General features: G+C 42.9%; 1 protein-coding gene and 1 long non-coding RNA gene across 2 annotated transcripts in view; one reads left to right on the forward strand and one right to left on the reverse strand.

Moving 5' to 3' along the window:
* PCCA (propionyl-CoA carboxylase subunit alpha) overlaps positions 1–21,267 on the reverse strand; it is a 421,935-nt gene that overhangs the window by 331,717 nt on the left and 68,951 nt on the right. Inside the window, exon 6 of the mRNA XM_075590774.1 lies at positions 20,123–20,176. Within this exon, the coding sequence (XP_075446889.1) occupies positions 20,123–20,176 (54 nt within the window). The remainder of the gene's footprint in view (positions 1–20,122; positions 20,177–21,267) is intronic.
* Positions 14,114–21,257, forward strand: LOC142489651 (uncharacterized). The gene is made up of 3 exons (XR_012799902.1): positions 14,114–14,190; positions 15,526–15,891; positions 21,078–21,257. It is a non-coding gene; the product is annotated as an uncharacterized LOC142489651 (long non-coding RNA).

Here is a 21,267-nt window from a genome sequence, read left to right on the forward strand (position 1 = left end):
GGGATGTGTTTTTTTTTTTAAATAAAATGATGAAGCAATAGAATGTAGAGTGTGAGAGAGGATAGAGAATTACATTGGACTACACAATACAATATCTAAAATATCAGAAAAGACCCCAGAAATACGTAAAGAAAATACAACCAAATCCCCCCTGGTTTTGTGGGCAGCGTAGTTCTCCCCATTGCAGTCCTGAATAAGGTCCCTCTGGGAACCAAAACGTCGGGCTTCCCGGTGTTAGAGAGCAATACATATTTCAGAAATATATCCCTTTGTCCAGTGCTGGCATCTTGGCCACTTTCTGTGATCTGACACATTGCTGCATTTCACATAGAAGAGATGGAGCAGCCATCTTCACATGGTAAAAAGCCAATGTCCGTGGGGGCGTGTCCAGGACGTCGACGAGGATGGTCGTGTGAGAGGAGAGCTCCACAGACCCTCGCATATAATCACTATTATAAGTGCTTTTCCCCCCCAAAAAATTGACCCCCAAAACGTTCTCCCTGGACCATAGCACACACAGCAATGACAAGCAGACCAAAAGCCCAAACGACCCAAGGAGTTTCGAAATATTTCTCTCCACCGCAACAGAGCTCCGATGCAGCCTCTAAAAATCAAGATGGCGCCGGTTCAACCAGCGCACGCGGCTCCAAACAAGCGGCGCCAGATTGGGATCGACCTGAAGAGATCCTGCCCCCAGAAGAAGGAATCGCACGCGGATATATGCAGGAGCTAATGGCCTCAATGCTGGAGAAGCTCCATATCTCATTACAAGCGAATTTAAAAGCTGCAGTGACACAGCTTAAGCAGGACATAACAGGCCTGACAGAGTGCACCTCAGCACTTGAAAATAAAATGGAGGAAACCCTACAACCACAAGCAGCGGAGGATGATGAGATCTACCGACGAGGGGCAGAGATCAGCTGCTTAAAAGAAGACCAGGAGAACCACGACAGGCGGCAGGATATTAGGATCCGCGGTATACCAGAGTCGGTTCCTCCTGGTCAACTAAGGGCATATCTCATAGAATTTTTCTCCTCAGTATGCGATGATTTAGAAAACAAAGACCAAGAAATGGACGGAGCTTACCAAGCACTGGGACCGCGGTCTGAGGATCCTAACCGCAAAAGAGACGTAATTGTCCGCCTCCACAGGTACTCTATTAAAGAAAAATTAATGGAGGCTTGCCGCGCAAAAGAGCCCATCAAATGTAAAGATGACCCATTACAAATCTACAATGACTTATCTAACGTCACGGTCAATCGCCGCAGAGAACTGAGGCCCCTGACTATTCTACTAAGGGACAACAAAGTAAAATACAAATGGGGGTTCCCGTTTAAACTTATTGTAAATAAGAATGGCAAATTCCTTAGCATTAGGCACCCGGAGGATATGGCGCAATTTGCTCGGGCGCTCGGCCTGAACCCCCCTCTAGATTGGAATACCGAACCCTCCAGACCTCAAAGATCCGAAACGATGGAGCCGCCGATCAGAGTCTCTGAAAGATTAGCGGGACAAAAACAACAGAGAAACAAATAAAAAGCTACCTACCTTCCCTTTCTTCTCGTTTACCCCTGCTACTCGTTGTTACCTTGTTAATCTACTTACACTATAGCCTCGTTGGCTACTGAAACCCTGGGAGCCCGAAGGAGGCCGGGCACTGGACCCGGTTCCATGCACCTGGAGAGGAAGAAAAATCCGGCGGCAGACGCAGGCGAAGTACAACGGACCCTAACATCCTACTACCATGCGAGCGCTCCAACATCATACGGAGGGAGACAGCTATCGACTGAGAGCCCCACTCCCCCACCTTACTTCAACATCTCCTACATGCAGTATCCATTTCACGGGCAGATCTCGAGGAAGTGAGGCGGACGAAGAAGCGACTTCCCTGGATCACCTCGAACGAGCAGGTCAATGGATTGTAACTCACCTGCTTGAGGGCGATGAGGAGGAGAGTGGGGGCTTTTCTGCGAGCGGGGGGGGGCGGGTGTGGAGATGAGGATGAGACATCTTTCTTCCCTCTTTAACCTCGCTCCATACCCACTACGTAACCACCGGAGAGAGCGGACTTACCTAGCCTGTGCCTCCACAGGTTGAGGCAATCGGTAAGGCCTAAGATCCCACCCCCAGACATTAGGCTGGAAGCTTCGACAACTGTGAGTACCTGAGGCCCCGCAATTCTGCTCTGCCCGCCCGGCCGTGATATCAGCACATAGGTAGGCTCCACTAAGCAGTGGGGTCAGACTATTGATAGCGCTCCAGACTCTAAATGACCACCTCGGGGCTTTACTGGGCCTGAACCCAAGTCTAAGATTGATAGCTATAACAAGCTGTGATTGTAAAATAAAGTAATCTGCGGAGAGCTACCAGGACCAAAAATAATTAGCCACAGACATTCCCGCAAATGAGCTCTGCTCATTGTATATAGTCGCTTCCTAATGTTATACCAAGAACACTTCATATTCCTCTCCCTTTGTTCCCCCTCCCTTTACCATATGGCTCTACCAAGTTCTAGGTCACTTATGTTACAACGCACAGTGTTCAGGGCATGTAATGTGATAAAATCAGCTTCTCCCTGATTCTCTCCCCCCCTCCCTTTTTTCCATAAGATCTTAGCAAGTTCAATATCAGTTATGTTACAAGACATAGTTATCAGTGGATGCTTGGATGTATAAACTGTTCCCCACTGCCCCCCCCCCCCCCCCCTCCACAAACAAACAAAAAAGATTTTACTAAGGTTTAAGTCTGTTAAATGATGTATAGGGTTCACTGTAGATATTGTTGTAACACTAATCCTTCTCTCCCCCCTCCCCTCCCTATAAGACCTCAATAAGTTTGACATCAATTACGATGCAATACACAGTTATCATTGAATGCACTGCTATATAACCTGCCTTCCATTGTATCCTCCCTTCCCCCCGCCTCCCCTAAGGTTGGAGACAGTTAGAAAGCAACGCACAGCTCTCATTACTGCTATAGCTGGAATGGTAACCACCCGGTTTGTCCCCCCCCCCCCACCCCTACTCTCCCCCCCTCAATACCGGCTGTACTGCAGGCTACAGCACACCATTTTCCTTGAATGCATACTATGCAAACCGTACCCAGTTGTTCCCCCCCGCCCCGCCCCCATCTCTCAAAAGGATTCCCCAAACAGTTCAGTCAGTCTTGTAGTAGCACACAGTTCCCGCTGCAGAGATTGTTATCTTAGTCAACTAAGTTGTAATATTCAGTTCATGGGACAGATATCGTCATTCCAGTTAATTATGTTGTTATGCTCAGTTTTCGCTGCAGATATTGCAATGCCGATGAATAATGTTATACACTACAGGTCCCATTGCAGATCTTGTAGTAGAATAAAGTTTCCGAGTCCATCCCTCACCCCATCCCTCACCCCACCCCTCTCCCCTCCTACCCGTCCTCCTCCCCCCTCCCTCCCTGTCCCCTCCCTCCCCCCCACCCCGCCTCCCCCCCCATTCCCTCCCCCTCCCTGTTCCCACCCCCCCCCCCTCCTCCCCCTTGAGAGATAACATTAGAGAACCTACATGGCAACATGTATGAAAGGGGGAAAAGTGTTAGCTAAATGTAATAGAGGGTCTGGACCCCTCTGATACCCACCGGTCGTCGACGCCGGAACCACCCCCGAAGGGCCTTTTAGCCCAAATGCCAGTCGCCCGTAGGACTGGCAACACTTTGTTAATGTCTAATGTAGACCTAATTTCCACTATTCTCCATCTGCTGATCCTGTCCCAGCAGATCTTTATTCTATCCTCCTCTCCTCCCTCCCCTCCTCCTCCTCTCCTCCCTCCCCTCCCTCCCCCTCCTCCTCTCCTCCCTCCCCTCCCTCCCCCTCCTCCTCTCCTCCCTCCCCTCCCCTCCCTCCCCCTCCTCCTCTCCTCCCTCCCCCTCCTCCTCTCCTCCCTCCCCCTCTCCTCCCTCCCCCTCCTCCTCCTCGGCCCACCAGACCTGACTCACACAAAATGTACATCCACCCTAGATGTTTGCTGGGGCACAACCTAGCCTCTAAACTACTGAATCAAGACCTCCCCAGTGGGAAAGGAGAGGCCCTATGGTTTTAAATAATAAAAAGACCTAATGGCTAACCCAGCCACAATCAAGATAATCTCCCTAAATGTAAACGGCCTACAAGATAACAGGAAAAGGAGATTGGCTCTCCAAGATGTGAAAATATCAGGAGGTGATATCATATTCCTACAGGAGACCCACTTCACATCCCAAGATCCACCAAATTTATTTAAAAAAGCGTTCCCAATGAGCTTCTTTGCATCATTTAGTAGTAAGAAAAGGGGAGTAGCTATTCTACTCCGACAGGGAACACCATTCAATCATGTCAAAACAGTGGACCCAGAGGGTAGATTTTTAGTGGTATACGGCTCACTTGCTGGCTCGGCGATTGCCCTGATTAACATATACGCACTTAATGAGAACCAAACAGAATTCCTAAAAACAGTTCTCGAGTGTGTGGACCCTGGATACCCGTCATCGGTTCTGGTTGGAGGTGACCTAAATATGGTCGTGAACCCCACCGAGGACAAATCATCCACAATGGGTCGCCCCCATACAACCCACTCCCAAAAAATTGGGAAAAGGTTCAGGGGGATAATAAATGATTTCTCATTGGTGGACATTTGGAGGTCCCAGCATCAGGGCCAAAGGGACTACACCTTTTACAGGCATACCCTGCATTAACGTACGCAATGGGGCCGGAGCATGTATGTAAAGCGAAAATGTACTTAAAGTGAAGCATGACCTTTTCCCCACTTATCGATGCATGTACTGTACTGCAATTGTCATATACGTGCATAACTGATGTAAATAACGCATTTGTAACAAGCTCTATAGTCTCCCCGCTTGCGCACAGCTTCGGTACAGGTAGGGAGCCGGTATTGCTGTTCAGGACGTGCTGACAGGCGCATGCGTGAGCTGCCGTTTGCCTATTGGGCGATATGTACTTACTCGCGAGTACTTAAAGTGAGTGTCCTTAAACCGGGGTATGTCTGTACTCGGCACCTCATCAGACCTACTCCCGTATAGACTACTTTCTAGTAACCAAGAATGTTCTAGAGGCCGCCTCTAAGTCAGATATAGGCCCAATTACCTGGTCAGACCACGCCCCTATCACCTTAACCCTCTCAGTCCCATTTGTAAAATTAAATTGCTATTCATGGAGGTTAAATGACTCCTTATTGAACCACCCTGAAATAGAGAAAGAGATCAAAACATCACTTAAGGACTACTTTTTCTTTAACTCAGGATCAGTCACTTCCCCGGCAATCCTATGGGAGGCCCATAAGGCAGCAATCAGAGGTAAATTCATCTCTATTGCATCCCATAGGAAAAAGGTCAAACTAGAATTGATCAAAGATTTAACAGACGACATTATCACACTTGAGCAATCACATAAAACTAACCCATCAAAGAAAATCTACAAAACATTAACCGCAGCCAGATTAAAACTAAAACAGGTCCAACTAGAGGACGTAGAAAAAGTCCTCAAGTGGACAAATCAACAGTATTATGACAAAGGCAACAAGGCCGACAGACTCTTGGCTAGAAGATTAAGAGGAATACAGAAAAGATTCCAAATAACAGCGATCAAAAATGGGTCTGGTGAGATAAAATATAACGACAAAAGAATGGTAGCAGAATTTACTAAATTCTACACCAAATTATATAACCTAAGAACCCAAAATGGACACTCCGAATCAACAGCATTGGAGTCCATAAAAAAATACCTAGACAACTGCCGCCTTCTCACATTAACAGAGGAGGAAAATGCAATACTTAACGCTGAAATATCAAAAGAGGAATTGGAAGAGGCAGTAAAAGTGCTGAAGGTGTCTAAATCCCCTGGCCCGGATGGGTTCACCAATGTTTACTATAAGAGATTTCTACCAATACTATCCACGCATCTATTAAAAATGTTTAACTTTTTCATGGAAGGGAACCCTATCCCTACGTCAATGTCTCTAGCCAATTTAGCAATTATACATAAAGATGTAAGAGACCCGATGCAATGTGGAAGCTATTGTCCAATCTCCCTCCTGAACAATGACCTCAAATTATATAGTAAAATTCTAGCAAATAGGTTGAATCCTATACTACCCAGACTAATAAATATAGACCAGGTTGGGTTTGTCGCGGGCAGGCAGGCCTCAGACAACACCTGCAAGATAATCGATATAGTAGACCATGTACACCTCACATGAACCAAAGCAATTCTGTTAAGCCTAGACGCAGAGAAGGCATTCGATAGAATTGACTGATTATTCCTTGATAATACCCTACGAAAATTTGGCTTCAAAGACACATATCTAGAGGGTGTTCGTAGACTTTACCAAGACCAATCAGCAATGGTGAAACTCCCAGGGGGCACCCTACAACGATTCAATATTAAAAATGGCACAAGACAAGGGTGCCCCCTATCCCCTCTCCTCTTTGCATTGACCATAGAACCCCTGGCATCAAAAATTAGGGACAACGTTGATATCCAAGGGATAGAAATTGGGAATAAACAATATAAGACATCTCTGTTTGCAGATGATAGAATACTAACCCTAGCCGAACCCCAAATTTCCCTTCCTAATCTCCAAAAAGAACTTCTGGACTTTGGCAAAATATCAGGGTACAAAATCAATTGCGATAAGTCCGAAGCCTTAAACTTGCCAGAGCCAGAGGTAAAACTACTTAAACTAAATTTTAATTATCGTTGGAGTTCCTCATACATTAAATACTTGGGAGTCAATGTATCAAGGAACTACCAGTCCCTATATCAACACAATTACCCAGCCCTATTCCAGAAAATTAAAAATTACCTAGATAAATGGGAAGGATATCAAATATCATGGATCGGGAGAATGATCTCGGTTAAAATGAACATACTCCCCAGATTGCTATATTACTTCCAGACTCTCCCGGTCCACATCCCTGGCTCAGATTTGAAAAATATCCAGAAACAAATATTTCATTTTATTTGGCAGGGTAAAAGACCCAGGATTGCTAGGTTAGTTCTGCTCTCAACAAGGAGGAGAGGAGGCCTTGGAGTTCCAGACATTATAAGATACTATCAAGTCACCCAACTAAGACAGGCAGTAATATGGAATGCCGATCCAGACCAATATTGCTGGTTAGACATAGAATCTCAATACGCCGGCACGCCTTCTCTGCCAGCTTGCCTTTGGTCCCTGAACAGAGGAGATACACAAACTAGTAAATATAAATTAGGACCGATAAGGCACACGTGGGAGATTTGGATGAAATCCAAATTTAAATATAAGTTCACAACCACTAACTCACAACTTATTCCAATTTTCAAAAACCCTAAATTTCCTCCTGGCTGTGAACTTCGACAATTCGACCAACTTAAATTAAAAGACATCAGAGCAATCGCTGACCTACTGAGTCTAGGAAAGTTCCTGAGCTACCAAGGATTAAAAAATAAATATGAAATTCCAGAACTGAATGCGTTCAAATATTTCCAGATTCTTCACTTTATACAAAACCTATCCCCAACATTAGAGTTTCCCCCTCTCACTAGTTTTGAAAGGCTGTGTACGAACACTGCTCATCAGAAAGGTCTTATAACAAAAACATACGCTGAAATGGAGATGTCGACAGACCCCCCTACCCATGATTACATGTCTAAATGGGCAGCTGAATTGAATATGGTTATAGACAGAGAGGATTGGGAAAGTATATGTGAATCTGTCTCGGGAACTTCCATATGTACCACAACTAAGGAGAACATATATAAAATACTGTTCCACTGGTATCTTACTCCAGTCAGACTAAGACAAATCTACCCTCTGGCCTCCGATCTATGCTGGAGAGGCAGCGGACAGAAAGGAGACATGGCCCACATTTGGTGGTCATGCCCAGAGATTCAGAAATATTGGCTAACCATACAAACTATAATAAAAGAGGTCACAGACCTCACAATACCTATTGATCCGCTGACCTACTTACTGGCCAGGCCAATGGAGAATATTGACCGCCCAGTAAGAAAATTAATCTCCTTCATTCTTACAGCGGCTAGATGCGCGGTGGCCGCCTCATGGAAAAAGGTATCACCTCCCCCCAAGCAAACAGTGAAAAAAGGATCCATGAAGTAATGTTGATGGAAAAGTTATCAGCTTTTCTGAAAAGAACCACGACCTTTTACAAGGTTTGGGAACCATGGCTGACCCAACCAATAAGGTAGAAACTTCCCCCCCTCCCCCTATATAAAAAGGAGACGATCTAGACGTCAGAGAGAGGAGACACGAGACGGGCACCTGGTGGACGGGATAGGAGATCGAGAACCGTCCCCCCTACCCCCACTCTTTTCCTCTCCCCCTTTTTCTTCTCTCTCTCTCGCCTGCCCTTTTCGGCCCATCAGAAGGATCGGAGGCCTGGCGAGGCTTTCAAAGTTAATAACAAAAAAAATCTTGTAATAGGCTAAGAAATAACTGTATGTATGTTTAATGTATAAATGCCTAATAAAAAAAATTGAAACAAAAAAAAAAAGCCAATTTCCGTGTTTTATCCATTGTTCTTAAAATACTGCATATTGTTTGTAATATCGGTCACTGTGATTTATTGAATCAGTCAAATTGTGGTGATACTGGCACAAAAGAGCTTTACAGGCATAAATAATTCCAGCTGCAAAAAAGTTCAGTGGTTCCAGTGCAACTGCCAAGGCATAGGGAGGTACATTGATATGCACACGATCACTTAGAGCTGGCACTGCATACTGAACAGTGTTTCCCTACAGTGGTTCGAAGGTTGTACAGTTACAAGTAAGCAACTTTGATTTTTTTTTAATTAAAAACGGTAAAATCCATATCTGCTGAATTTAGATTATAATGATTATCGATGTCCAAGCATGTTTACTTGAAAAGCACTTTAAGGATTTTCTTTTTCTTAAACAAGCCACTTAAAAAAAATAAGCAATATCTGGAAAATAATGACTAGTTCTGGCTTAGACGATGGTCGGTCTTAGCCAATAGAACGACCATTAAAAGGGTCATCACTTTTACAGTACCTTCACTTTTGTTTTAACTAATGGTTAAAAAGATTGCAAGTTTTCATTAAAAAGGTATCACTTCTACGCTACATTTGGCCTAAATTTAGTTTCATACAAGACTATGCTATATTCCAAACAGAATACAAAAAACGTTTATGATCCATCCGAACAGCAATCTAAACCTACTAAGGGTTATTAATTAAACTGTGATATACAGATTAGGGGGAGGGGGAATTGTCATGCAGAAACTTCCATTGACTTCAATGGGAATTTCCGTGCAATGGTGCCCTAATCAGCACCATTGCAGTTTAATAAATAATCCTGACTGTTTTATGTGTTAAACAGATACATGTGCTTCCTTCAGACAGGGATCAGCCAGAGACCAGCTTTAGAACCAGAGCAAGCTGGTATCAATCAAGCAGAGGCAGAGAAATGAGTCCCAGAGCAAATATTCACAGGGATTCCAATCACAATAATCTTATCCCATGGGGGGCTGTAATCAGCCTATCAAGTCCCTTTGTTTCTTTAGGACTCCTTGCATAACAATCAGACTTTGCTTAACAGCTAGGAGGGCTGTATTGTTCAGCTCCCTCTGGGTTTTACACACTGTACTTTCATATGAAGAACAGAAGTAGGAATTTCAGAAGGACATAATTTAAAGGTAGGCTACAAAGATGGTTTTAATGGAACAGCCTACCTGTGGTAACTTTTGTCGGACTGAGCTTTGCATTCTCGCACTGCTTCATGCATTGCTAATCAGGGATACACTGGAAATCTCAGAACCCGCTGAAAAGCCTGGCAGGGTATTTGGCTTTCAATTCTTCTACTCTGTTTATTCCCAATACAAGTATATTCATCAGGCTTAGAAACAACTCTTGAACAAGGGCAGCCACTCAGCAATGAAATGTAAATTACTGACATGTGCTAAAAACCTGGACTTGCCACTGCTAATGAGCACATTTAAGGGAAAATGTTCAGTGGATGATAACCATTTTCACTTAACCCTATGCGCACTGCATGCCTTAATTCACTTCCAATTACAGATAAAGGCACAATACAGTAGCAGTGCTGATGTGCAGCTCTCCTTTAAAAACGACAGGAAATTTTCTTTGCAAAACACTCCAATTAATAAGAGTGTTTTAGATCTTTTTCTAAGGGGAAACATAAATAATCTAAAACCAGCTGTGTGAGCTTCTATAGAAGCAATGGCTGTTGATAAAGACTGAATGCAAACATGCATTACTTATTGCACACGTATGAGTGGAATCTCACATTGAACCAGCTTGTTTTCTGCATTGACCTTCAGGTTTGATGCTGGGGCTTCATTGAGTGTCCCTAAATTAAATGGATATCTGTGGCATAATAGAAAACTGGGATGAAATGATGCAAGATATATACAGAAATGTTACTTTAATGTAATTAACGTATCAACAATGTCACAGCTATCAAGATCCATTGACGTAATGTGTGATAAGTAGGTGTGGTTTCAAATGGGGGCAGCCAGAGACTCCTTACCATGGAGCTTTGGGAAGCAGACGCCAGCAAAGGCAGTAGAGGGGGCTACAGGGCCAGGAAGCAGATGAAGAGTCAGAAGTATGCGAAAAGGAACAGAGGGACGAGTGTGCAACCTGGGAGTCACATCAAGGACTCCCTTTTAGTTTTATGGATTTGCAGAGCTCCTGTCGCATACCTCCCGCTTTCGCTCTCAATTTCTTCTCCAATCTGCCTGTCGTAAGACAAAATTGAGCATATGATTGTCAGGGGCGGAGGGGGAAACCCTCCTCCCACAACCAAGCAAAGTAAGCAGGAGGTGATATGGAAGAGATACCAATCTATATCTATAAGTCTCAAATAATGTTTGTGTGTGTATGTCTTCCCCCTGTGTGATTGGCCCTGTGTTCCCCCTGTGTCATTGACCTAGGACGCACCTCCCCACCCCTCACATTGCACCTCTTGCCCTCACTTGGATTAGGAATCTCACTTAGCAGGACCATCCACACCACTACCACCCGCCGCCGGCCTCACCTCTCCCCCACCACCAACCCCCCTCCCCCCGGTCACACCACTCTGTGTCCCTGTCTCCCGCTGAGGCCCCCTGCCCCCGGGTATCACCTCCACCTGCCCCCCGGGTGTCACCCCCCCCCCACTGCCCCCTGTGTCGGTCCCCCCCGGACCCTGCCCCCCCCTTTCCCCGGTGCCCCCGTCACAAGCGCGGTGCAAGTGTGCTCCAGCGGCCTGCGCACGCTGCGGCTGCTCCCGCTCATCGGGCACTTCAGCCTCCTCCCGAAGCCGGCTCGCGCCCGCTCCAGGTTGCCGTGCGCTCGGCGGCCTCCGCTGCATGCTCCGCCCCCCGGTCCTCACTGCAGTTGTTGTGGGTGCCCGAGGACATGTGTGTGTGTGTGTGACACTGTGTGTGTGTGACACTGTGTGTGTGTGTGTGTGTGTGTGTGTGTGTGTGTGACACTGTGTGTGTGTGTGTGTATGTGTCTGACACTGTGTGTGTGTCTCACTGGGTGTGTGTGTCTCACGGTGTGTGTGGCACTGTGTGCTGTGCGGGGGGGGGGGGGGAGAGACCGGAGCAGGGGGGGGAGGACCGGACCTGCGCACAGGGGGGGGGAGGACCACAGCTGTGCATGGGTGGGGGGAGGCGGAGAGAAACGATGGGAACGGGGGGGGGGGGTGGCGAGAGGAAGGAGCGTGAGGTTTTGGTCCCGGGCAGCGCCGGGTCTCTCAGCTAGTGGGGGAGATAAATGTAAAAAAAAAGGACCAAATATAGTAAGTATTACAAGGAAAGGAAGAAGCAGCAGTCACCTCTAGGGAATTCTCTCAATGACCACAATCATGGTGCAATTGGTAGTTCACCGCTGTAAGGCTAAGGCCCTGCTCCCTCAGTCAGCGCTCCCGCACTGCAGACAGGCGTCGTGCTGACAGACACAGACCGCGATATGCGATCTGTAGGGAGCTGGAGCCGGAACGGGAGGTGGGCGGGAGTGGGAGGAGGGCGTGGCTAGAGCGGAGGGACCCGCTACTCCCCCCCCTCCCTCCACGGGCTCGGGCTGCAGGAGGGAGCTGCTGCGGGCTGCTGTAAGGTAAGCAGCTCCCTCCCACTTCTGCCACAAAACACACACACACACACACCTGATGACAGCTCCCGCTCCCGCCTGGCTCATCAGCGCACCACGTGACGCGTCACCGCTCGGGATCACAATTTTCTTGAATCCCCTGGCGGCTGACGTGTCACAGTGCGTAGTGAGCCGTCAGCGAGGGGGGACTGGGACCCGCTCGGGAGGATTCCCCTGCTGGTGGGGAACGCTTGCGCGGCCTTCTGCGCCGCCGGGCGCACCGGGTCCCAGCCCTAAGTCACTCTTTGGCTGCAGTACATGAGATCACCTCATTATTGTACAAGAGCATGAATCAGCATCAAAATAAGTGTCGCAATATGACAGAAATAGATAACGGCAGAGGCCCAGCATGGGGCTATAGCCAACATATGTGCCATGGACAAACGTCCGGCAGAAGATCAAGAGGTGCCATAGAAGGTCGCTGGCATGGCATTCCTCGGCACGTAGGAGGGTGTACGTGGTCACCTGGGGGAGGGATTTGGCCTGGGACTAAGTGGTTAAAACTGCTGGGGGGGGGGGGGAGGGAACAGCGTGAAGTTTATTGTGTGTCAAGTCAAAGTATGCAGTGATCATTGGCCTAGGCCACTTTAACGTATGCACTATTGCTAATTCACAAATTCACTTCAAGCTATAAAGCTTCGCTTCTATCAATGTAAATATTCTTCATGAAAACCATCATTGGCATGGCAATTTAACAGCTCTGGTATTCATAAAAAGGAAGTGTGACAGTTAACAAATGATAAAGTGTAAGGAAAATGAAGCATGGCTCAATAATGGAATATGTATGGGATTACTGTAGACCAGCAGATCTGTCATTGATCTCCAATTTGGTAAAGAAGGCACGGTTTTGCTAATTAAGTGTTAGCACTGAGATTATGGACAGATTTTTTTTTCTTAAATGACTCCTTTCAATGTAAACAAAGATGACAAACATATTTCAGGTCAGTGTTCAATTAATGTTTTAATCAGGTTAAAAATAGCCCTTCACCATACTTGCCATTTCAACTTTGACAAACATAACATTTTAGATATGGATGAGAAGGTTTAAAAGGACATTTTCTCTGGTAATCGTAAGTATGACAGATCACACGGGATAAAAATCACTGGTGTAAGAGCCCCTGACAGAGGATGTCAAGTGATTTTAATAAGACAAGTCTAAAGAGCCTAGTTTTCTTCATCATGGAGTGATTTGAGGCTCTGCCATTACAGCAAGCTAGATGTTTATGGTAAACTGTGGCAATCTCCTGATCATATAAAAGCACTGCGTTATATCAAATTGTCAAAAGGAAAAACAGTAACATCTATTTAAGAGATCAGTGATACAATATTGCGATGTAATGTGTATCTATTTCTGGCAGCCTTTTGAAACATGCAGAAGGGATGTCAGTTTTGCAGGCAAAGCAAAACCTCCATTTACAGGGATTACGTTTAATAAAAAGGTAAACAAATGAAATGTGTGAGGGTAAAAAAATGGGAAAAATTGTTCAAGAGGATGTCATGCAAAGCGAGTTGGGAATCGGCATGAGCGTACAAAATAAAAAATATTCCCCATTAAGAAGATTAGCATATCACACACTGTGCTTCAATATGGTGCTGTGGGGATCTGTGTAACAATAGCCTTAGATAATGTCCAGTCCATAACTAAACCCTGGCAATCACTGAATTACTTCTGCCTCCTTTCACATTTAGGAAAGCATTCATATAAAAAGTTTAGTACTTGGGCTGCCTTTGATGTTTTAAGAGTTACATTGTGCCATTGAGGTTGTTGAATGGTGTCAGCATTTCATGCATCCTAAACAAAAACAAAAATCAAGTATTTATTAATTATACGGGGGAGGGAGAAATCTTCTTTGTTGTGTTCTACGCTGACCTTCAATCCACCCAACTCTGCAATGACTTGATTCATGAGCAACTCCAGTCATTATCTTAAGACATTCTCTCTCTCTGTCGCTTTTCCTTTCTCCAACATAGGAGAGTCCCGTAAGATCTGCAGGGAACTTCGCTGCATGAAACGCTCAAGCACCAGTATATACACTACTCCTCAATGTAAATATGTCTGTCTGCATAGTTGTAAACATAATACTGTTCGATGCTGATCCCCCAAAAAATATAAAATAATCTAGCGTAGCCCTGGAATAAAACAAGAATTTTCTGATGCAAACTCTTGCTGGTGGAATTCCTTATTCCTAGTTTACTTTTGGTAATACCCATGTTGGATTACAATCCCTTTACCATAAGGTACCATTATGCCTGCTCTGTATACAGATTGTAAATAAATTAAATAATAATAATAATATATACACACACACACACACACACACACTAATGTTTTCATTGCAAAGCAATTTTCTTTGTAATGAAATGTAGTTTTGTTTGAAAATAAACAGTTGATCTCTAAAACAAATGGGGGCGGGGGAGAAATACAGGAATATATATATATATATATATAAACCATTTTTCATTTAACAAGTTACAGCAGTAGGCAAAGCGGCCGATTGTACATGTGCCCAAGTGGGTTGTTTTGTCCGAAATCCCCCATTGACTTCAATATATAGAATCAGGCCCAAATTGTCATAAAAAGTAACATCATTGTGCCAATACGCAGGAGAGGTGAGCGCAATTAGTTCACGCATTGGAGCAATGCTCGTTCAAATCCATGTCATTGGTTTTTCAAAAAGGACAAAAAAGGTGACATTCACATTTGTAAGTTTAAAAAATAAAATAAAAAAAAACAGTGGTATATGTGGGGGAGTTTCTCTGCCCTTCTTCCTAAGAACATATCACGTGCAAATGATATACGTCTTCTCTGTAATGACTTAAACCTCAATGCCACTGTTCTGCAAACATAGAAAGAACAGATTTAAAAAAAGTGTAGATGCATTTAGATATAGAAAGACGCAAGAGGTCAGCATCCAGAGATAGACAGAGCACACACAAGTAATGAAAAGATTATAGAAATGTAAAAAAAGAAATGTAAGTTTTGGTTTGCCAGAACCTTAATCAGGGAAAGCAATTGTGTATGGCAATTATGAATGTATGGCAATCATGGCATTTCTTGTACTTTATGTAATATTCTTGTAGATCAAGTAAAATTGTATATTATTACTTACATTACTTATGCGTTCTCTGGATTCCTGTCCACGTTCAAAATACCAGAGAAAAGCACACTAAAGGCTTCAAATGGTTGTCCGTGTAAGGTGGGTTTTGATGATGCTCCCCGCAACTTGAATTCTGGCCCTTTATTTTTACAAGCTTTTAGAATCTTGTGTAAAATACATTAATTAATTAACACTATGTAACCAGCTGGATAGCCCCTTTTGTGAAGCATTATAATTTAAAAACCACAATCTTCCCTACTTTTCATTTTTTTTTTCTCAACAGAAATGGGAACCTGACAGGGAAAGGATGGTTCTACAAGGGAAATATCTGAGGAACCGTGCAGACAACAATGAGAAACAATCCAAAATGTAGTGCCCCACAAGTAACTTCTATTAGTCTCAAAAGGTCATGAACCAGTCATTTTTATTTATAATAATCTTCATTTAATTTTTAAAATGTGCAGGCATAATTATCATGCTGGTTGTGACGATGTTATTATCACACCCATTCACCTTCATTTCATTTGAATGCCTTATCATATTGAAGCCAGCACATGACGAATACAAAGGTAAAAGGAGAATGGTTTCTGGTTTTGTTTTGGACTCGGCACCTCAATAAAAGGAAGCCCCCCAGGAAGCAAGAGAAAAGGTGAGAGACAATCCTCTAAATTAGGCCCTCTCTCGCTTTCTAATAGAGTATTTTTCCTTGCATCATTAAAGTCATAATGAATAAGGCGGCAGGCTTTTGCTCACCCGAGTGGGATTACATACAAACTGAGCCCACCATGTGTTAATTGAAGACAAAGCATCGCTCTCAGCTCATTATTGCTCTCAATGTAAGGACACTGACTTTACCTTGTTCTCGCTCTTGTCAGACATGTTACACCTGCACTGGTCCGATTCAAAACCGGATTAACTACCATGAAAAGGAACCAGAAACTCTACTGAATGTTGTGTTTTCAGAATAATATTTTATTCATTTAACTTCCACTAAGCAATATGCTGATTTCGCAACACGGCAGCCAATAATAGCGGAGAAATAACCACCAAATGCATCTCTGTAGCTGCGGTCATGCTAAACTCTAAATTAAAAAAAAAGGATGAATAAATGCAATGTACAGTAACGGTTATCTCGTATTAATAAAGGCGCACACCAGGTGTAAAGCAAATCGTTATATAGTCACTGGCTAAAGATGTATTCTACATTACATCTTCAGGATCAAATGTCAACACATTTCCCCAGGGGGAAAAAAAATTCAAATGTCTTTTGAAGATGAATACCAAAGTAGAATCATCCATTGTTCGTATAAATACAGGCATCGTAAAATAATTGAATTTAGGGCCCCAAAAAATGAAGTATAATTAAAAAATACTGGTCTATCATGCGCAATCTCTTAAAAATAAAGAAAAATGCTTAAGCAATCACTACTAAAGAGGCAATCCCTCTTAGGCCCAAAGTGAACTAATCCCAGCGACATGTTGAAGGGGTCTCATCTGGATGATTGATACATTGTTTTTTTTTACCCCCCAAACCGACACCTATTTGTAATTCATTTTTTAAACTTAGACTTGGTAGGGGGTGTTATTTCCTCTGGCTAATCCCCTCCCCACTTCCCCTTAACTTTATTGGTTCTCTGATATGGAGAGGGTGGGTGGGGTGGGTAAGGACAGGGTGGGTGGGGTAAGGACAGGGTGGGTGGGGTAAGGACAGGGTGGATGGGGTAAGGACAGGGTGGGTAAGGACAGGGTGGGTGGGTAAGGACAGGGTGGGTGGGATAAGGGTAAAGAAAACACTTGATTGACAACACTTCCCCATTCAGAGGCCGCTTAGACCTTCAATTTGGTGACTAAGTGGGATTGCACCTTTAAAGGCAGTGACATGCTTAAATGGTTAATTACGGATGACATACCCCTACCAAGTCTAAGTAACAATGATAAACCAGATAGCACACCAAAGAAAAACTTGACTAAAAATAGGTAATGGTATGCTATCTGGTGTATCATTTTTGTGCCACCTGTATATCCTTAATGAAGTAGACTTGACACATTAAGGACCATGTCTGTCTTATGTATCTTTGCATATATCTTAAATACTTATTTATTTTAGTTTGCACAACCTTTTTTTTTTTTTAATTCTCTTGTAGTATACACAAGTATTACAGAAAACATAGTTGCCCGTTCAATGTTCTGTATGGCTCAGTCCAGTGCAAAAAGAACATCTAAAGTGTTAATCCGCTGATTGTTACGGACTGCTGCTTAACATAGCGTTAAACAATAGCTAGCTAATTAGTTCAGTGTAGCATGTACAATGAATAATAATCTCCAGCCTAACACACTGATAAGATACAGAACCCACTTTACAACCTTTTATACAATTTAAGGACACAGATTTCATTAAATATAAGATGCACTGTTTTAGGAAGGAGTTTTAGTACCTAAATAAGATAAGGTTACTACTGAGATTATGAAATGAATTAGACATGGGCTTGGGCCGAGTCTCAGGAAAGCATTTATGATGGGTGGTTATATTCAATGCTTGCCATATCATGGACACATGATGGGTGGTTATATTCAATGCTTGCCATATCATGGACACATGGTGGGTGGTTATATTCAATGCTTGCCATATCATGGACACATGGTGGGTGGTTATATTCAATGCTTGCCATATCATGGACACATGGTGGGTGGTTATATTCAATGCTTGCCATATCATGGACACATGGTGGGTGGTTATATTCAATGCTTGCCATATCATGGACACATGGTGGGTGGTTATATTCAATGCTTGCCATATCATGGACACATGGTGGGTGGTTATATTCAATGCTTGCCATATCATGGTCACATGGTGGGTGGTTATATTCAATGCTTGCCATATCATGGACACATGGTGGGTGGTTATATTCAATGCTTGCCATATCATGGACACATGGTGGGTGGTTATATTCAATGCTTGCCATATCATGGTCACATGGTGGGTGGTTATATTCAATGCTTGCCATATCATGGACACATGGTGGGTGGTTATATTCAATGCTTGCCATATCATGGACACATGGTGGGTGGTTATATTCAATGCTTGCCATATCATGGACACATGGTGGGTGGTTATATTCAATGCTTGCCATATCATGGTCACATGGACGTGAAGTTACCACAGTGACGCACACGGAAGAGGTCGCTCTTCCTCTTCTGCTCAGATTATGTCCACCACAAATCGGCAAAACGCTAAATGACGTATACTGCACAAACATATTTCTTTATGAGAATAGGGTGGTGGTCAATCTTATTTTCTATACCATAATGATAAACAGATATAGGGACAATAACCTCATGTCAAAGAACCAATTAGGACAAGGGGAAAATATGAGCGCGATACGGGCAGTAATACTCACACAAAACTTTACGTTACAATGTTTACAATAATTACCAGGGCTTAAAACAACATATATTTAACAACAATAACGCATAACTATCTAATAAAACCTTTTTTTAAATTATCAAACTGCTAGTTGTAACCTAGTAAACTGGTCACTGCAATTAGTTGACTTTGGTCCTATGTGGGACTGGATCTCGAAATGACGATCTAAGCAAGCGACACATAACATAATACCTTTTCAAATTAATCTCTCTTAGGCTTATATAATAAATGATGTTTGTTAACCCCAGTGGAGTCCTGTAGAAAACGCAGAGCAGTGAATATATTGCTGCCAAGAGATATCGGACAGATTTGGGATGGAAGAGAGTAATTTACTGGGAAGATACTGACTGGCATGAAATGAATTTTATGAGACCACCGATGCTAAAAATGACAGGCCTGTGAGTATCAGGACACCATGAAACCCACAAAGTATTTATTTTTTTATCACTGACTGTGTGTGATCCAGGGCCCAGTCCCTTCACCCCCCAATGCCTCCGTTTATACAACTGTAATAGTCAGTTAACCCTAAAAGGCACAGGCTGCTTTGAGTAATTTCCCATATGCAGTCCTCAGACTATAAACCACTTAAGAGCGCTCATCAAAAACCATTAGGACATAAATATACTGTATAACACCCTTTGTACGCAGAATAGATAATCGGGCTACAAATTATGACACGTCATGAATAACTTAGAGCGACACTAAAAGACTCTACAAAATACATCATGTAATGTCACGAGGAGACCACAGCTACAAGAAAAATAAATGTAAGATTAGTGTTTAAAAATCACAAACATTCCTGAGAAAATGTAAAATATCTATTTTGGCTGCTAAATTTATTCAGTATTCCCCACTGCTTGAAGCCTCTAGGTGCATAAAATATGTACCTGTGAATTTGAATTTATTTTTTTCGGGCGAGGGGGGGGGGGGGGGGGGGAGAAATGAAATTACTTTAATATCGTAAATTGCCGTAAAAAGGAACTTTAAGAAATAATAATAAATCAAAACAATGAGCCTAAAACCAATCCTACAAAAGAAGGTGCATTCAGCATTACAAGATTAGTTGTAAAAAATTACTTAAAGGCTAGTTATTTATTAATTTTGGTACGTTTAGTTGCCACAGTTTTAGGTCTCGATTCTTAATTCCTAATGCATACTGGGAAAATAAAGAGATGTGAATTATTTGAAACTGGAAAATAAATAAAGCGGAATTTATATTCTCCACAAGATGTCATCTGGTATTGTGACCGACTGGCGGCCATTTATCTTTTCATTTTATTATTAGAACAATATACAGTAATGAGGCCAGGTTAAGCTCCAAAATGGGCCCTAACGACCGTGCTTTTAGCCATGAATATAATCAGACACCTTTCACTGATGAATGCTTCCACTACACCCTGCCATGCTGGTGCTTTTCCTAAAGATTCATTACCAGCCACAAAGGAACTGAACTTACCAGACGTCGGGCAAATTCTTTGTTTTCAGAAAGAAACCCATATCCTGGGTGGACCTTGAAAATAAAAACAGAGGGTGTTATCATAATAAGTGCTTAGTCCATCTCCAGTTATAGTTTTAACCCCACAGGTCCTGAAAGGGATTTAAACAGTGATCCGTGTACACATTGGTTTACACATACACACAGAAAATATACATACATTCATACATACTTACATACTTACATAACACACAAATGCAACATACATACATATTTACATAACACACACAGGCAATATACATATATACATATTATTTACATAGCACACACAGGTAATATACATACATACAATTTACATAGCACACACAGGCAATATACATACATACATACATACAATTTACATAACACACATATATTTACCTAACACACAGGCAATATACATACATATTATTTACATAACACACACAGGCAATATACATGCATATTATTTACATAACACACACAGGCAATATACATACATATTATTTACATAACACACACAGGCAATATACATGTATACATACATATTATTTACATAACACACACACACACACACTATATTAAGACATTGTTTCTGAATAATTATGGTAACAACATTTGTTTGCTTGATTAATAAATACCTTATTTGACAGCTGTGAAATGTGTCAAAGCTTCCTTGTTAAACTTTCAGTACCTGACTTTTCTTTTTTTTAAGCAAAACACCTGTCCCTGAACACACCATTTCAGAACGCTTAAATATATTTAAAAAAAAAAAAAAATTACTAGATGCCCCATTTACCTTCCAGCATGTCTAATTGCTTGTGCACAATTAAGAGTGAAATGATTACAACGTAGAAAGAGAATTTCACCGTATATTTTTCCATTAAAAATGTTTTTAAAAAGGCATGGAGCAGTGCTGAAAGGGTTAAGACTAATTGGGATTATTTTTTTTTCCCAGCATATTTGGGAATGAACTGAAGCTGCTCCCTGGTGTGATTTCTGAATCCAGCAGCCACCTGCAGGAACTGCCACCAGCCCTGCCAGATGCTACGGAGCCTTTGATTTCCAGTAGAGATTTCGGCCATATTTAACTCATGTGACATGAACCAAACAAGAATAGAATATGCAATCCTTTTCTCTTCTGTGTT

This window comes from Ascaphus truei, chromosome 3, assembly GCF_040206685.1.
Source record: "Ascaphus truei isolate aAscTru1 chromosome 3, aAscTru1.hap1, whole genome shotgun sequence".
Taxonomy (NCBI): Eukaryota; Metazoa; Chordata; class Amphibia; order Anura; family Ascaphidae; genus Ascaphus; species Ascaphus truei.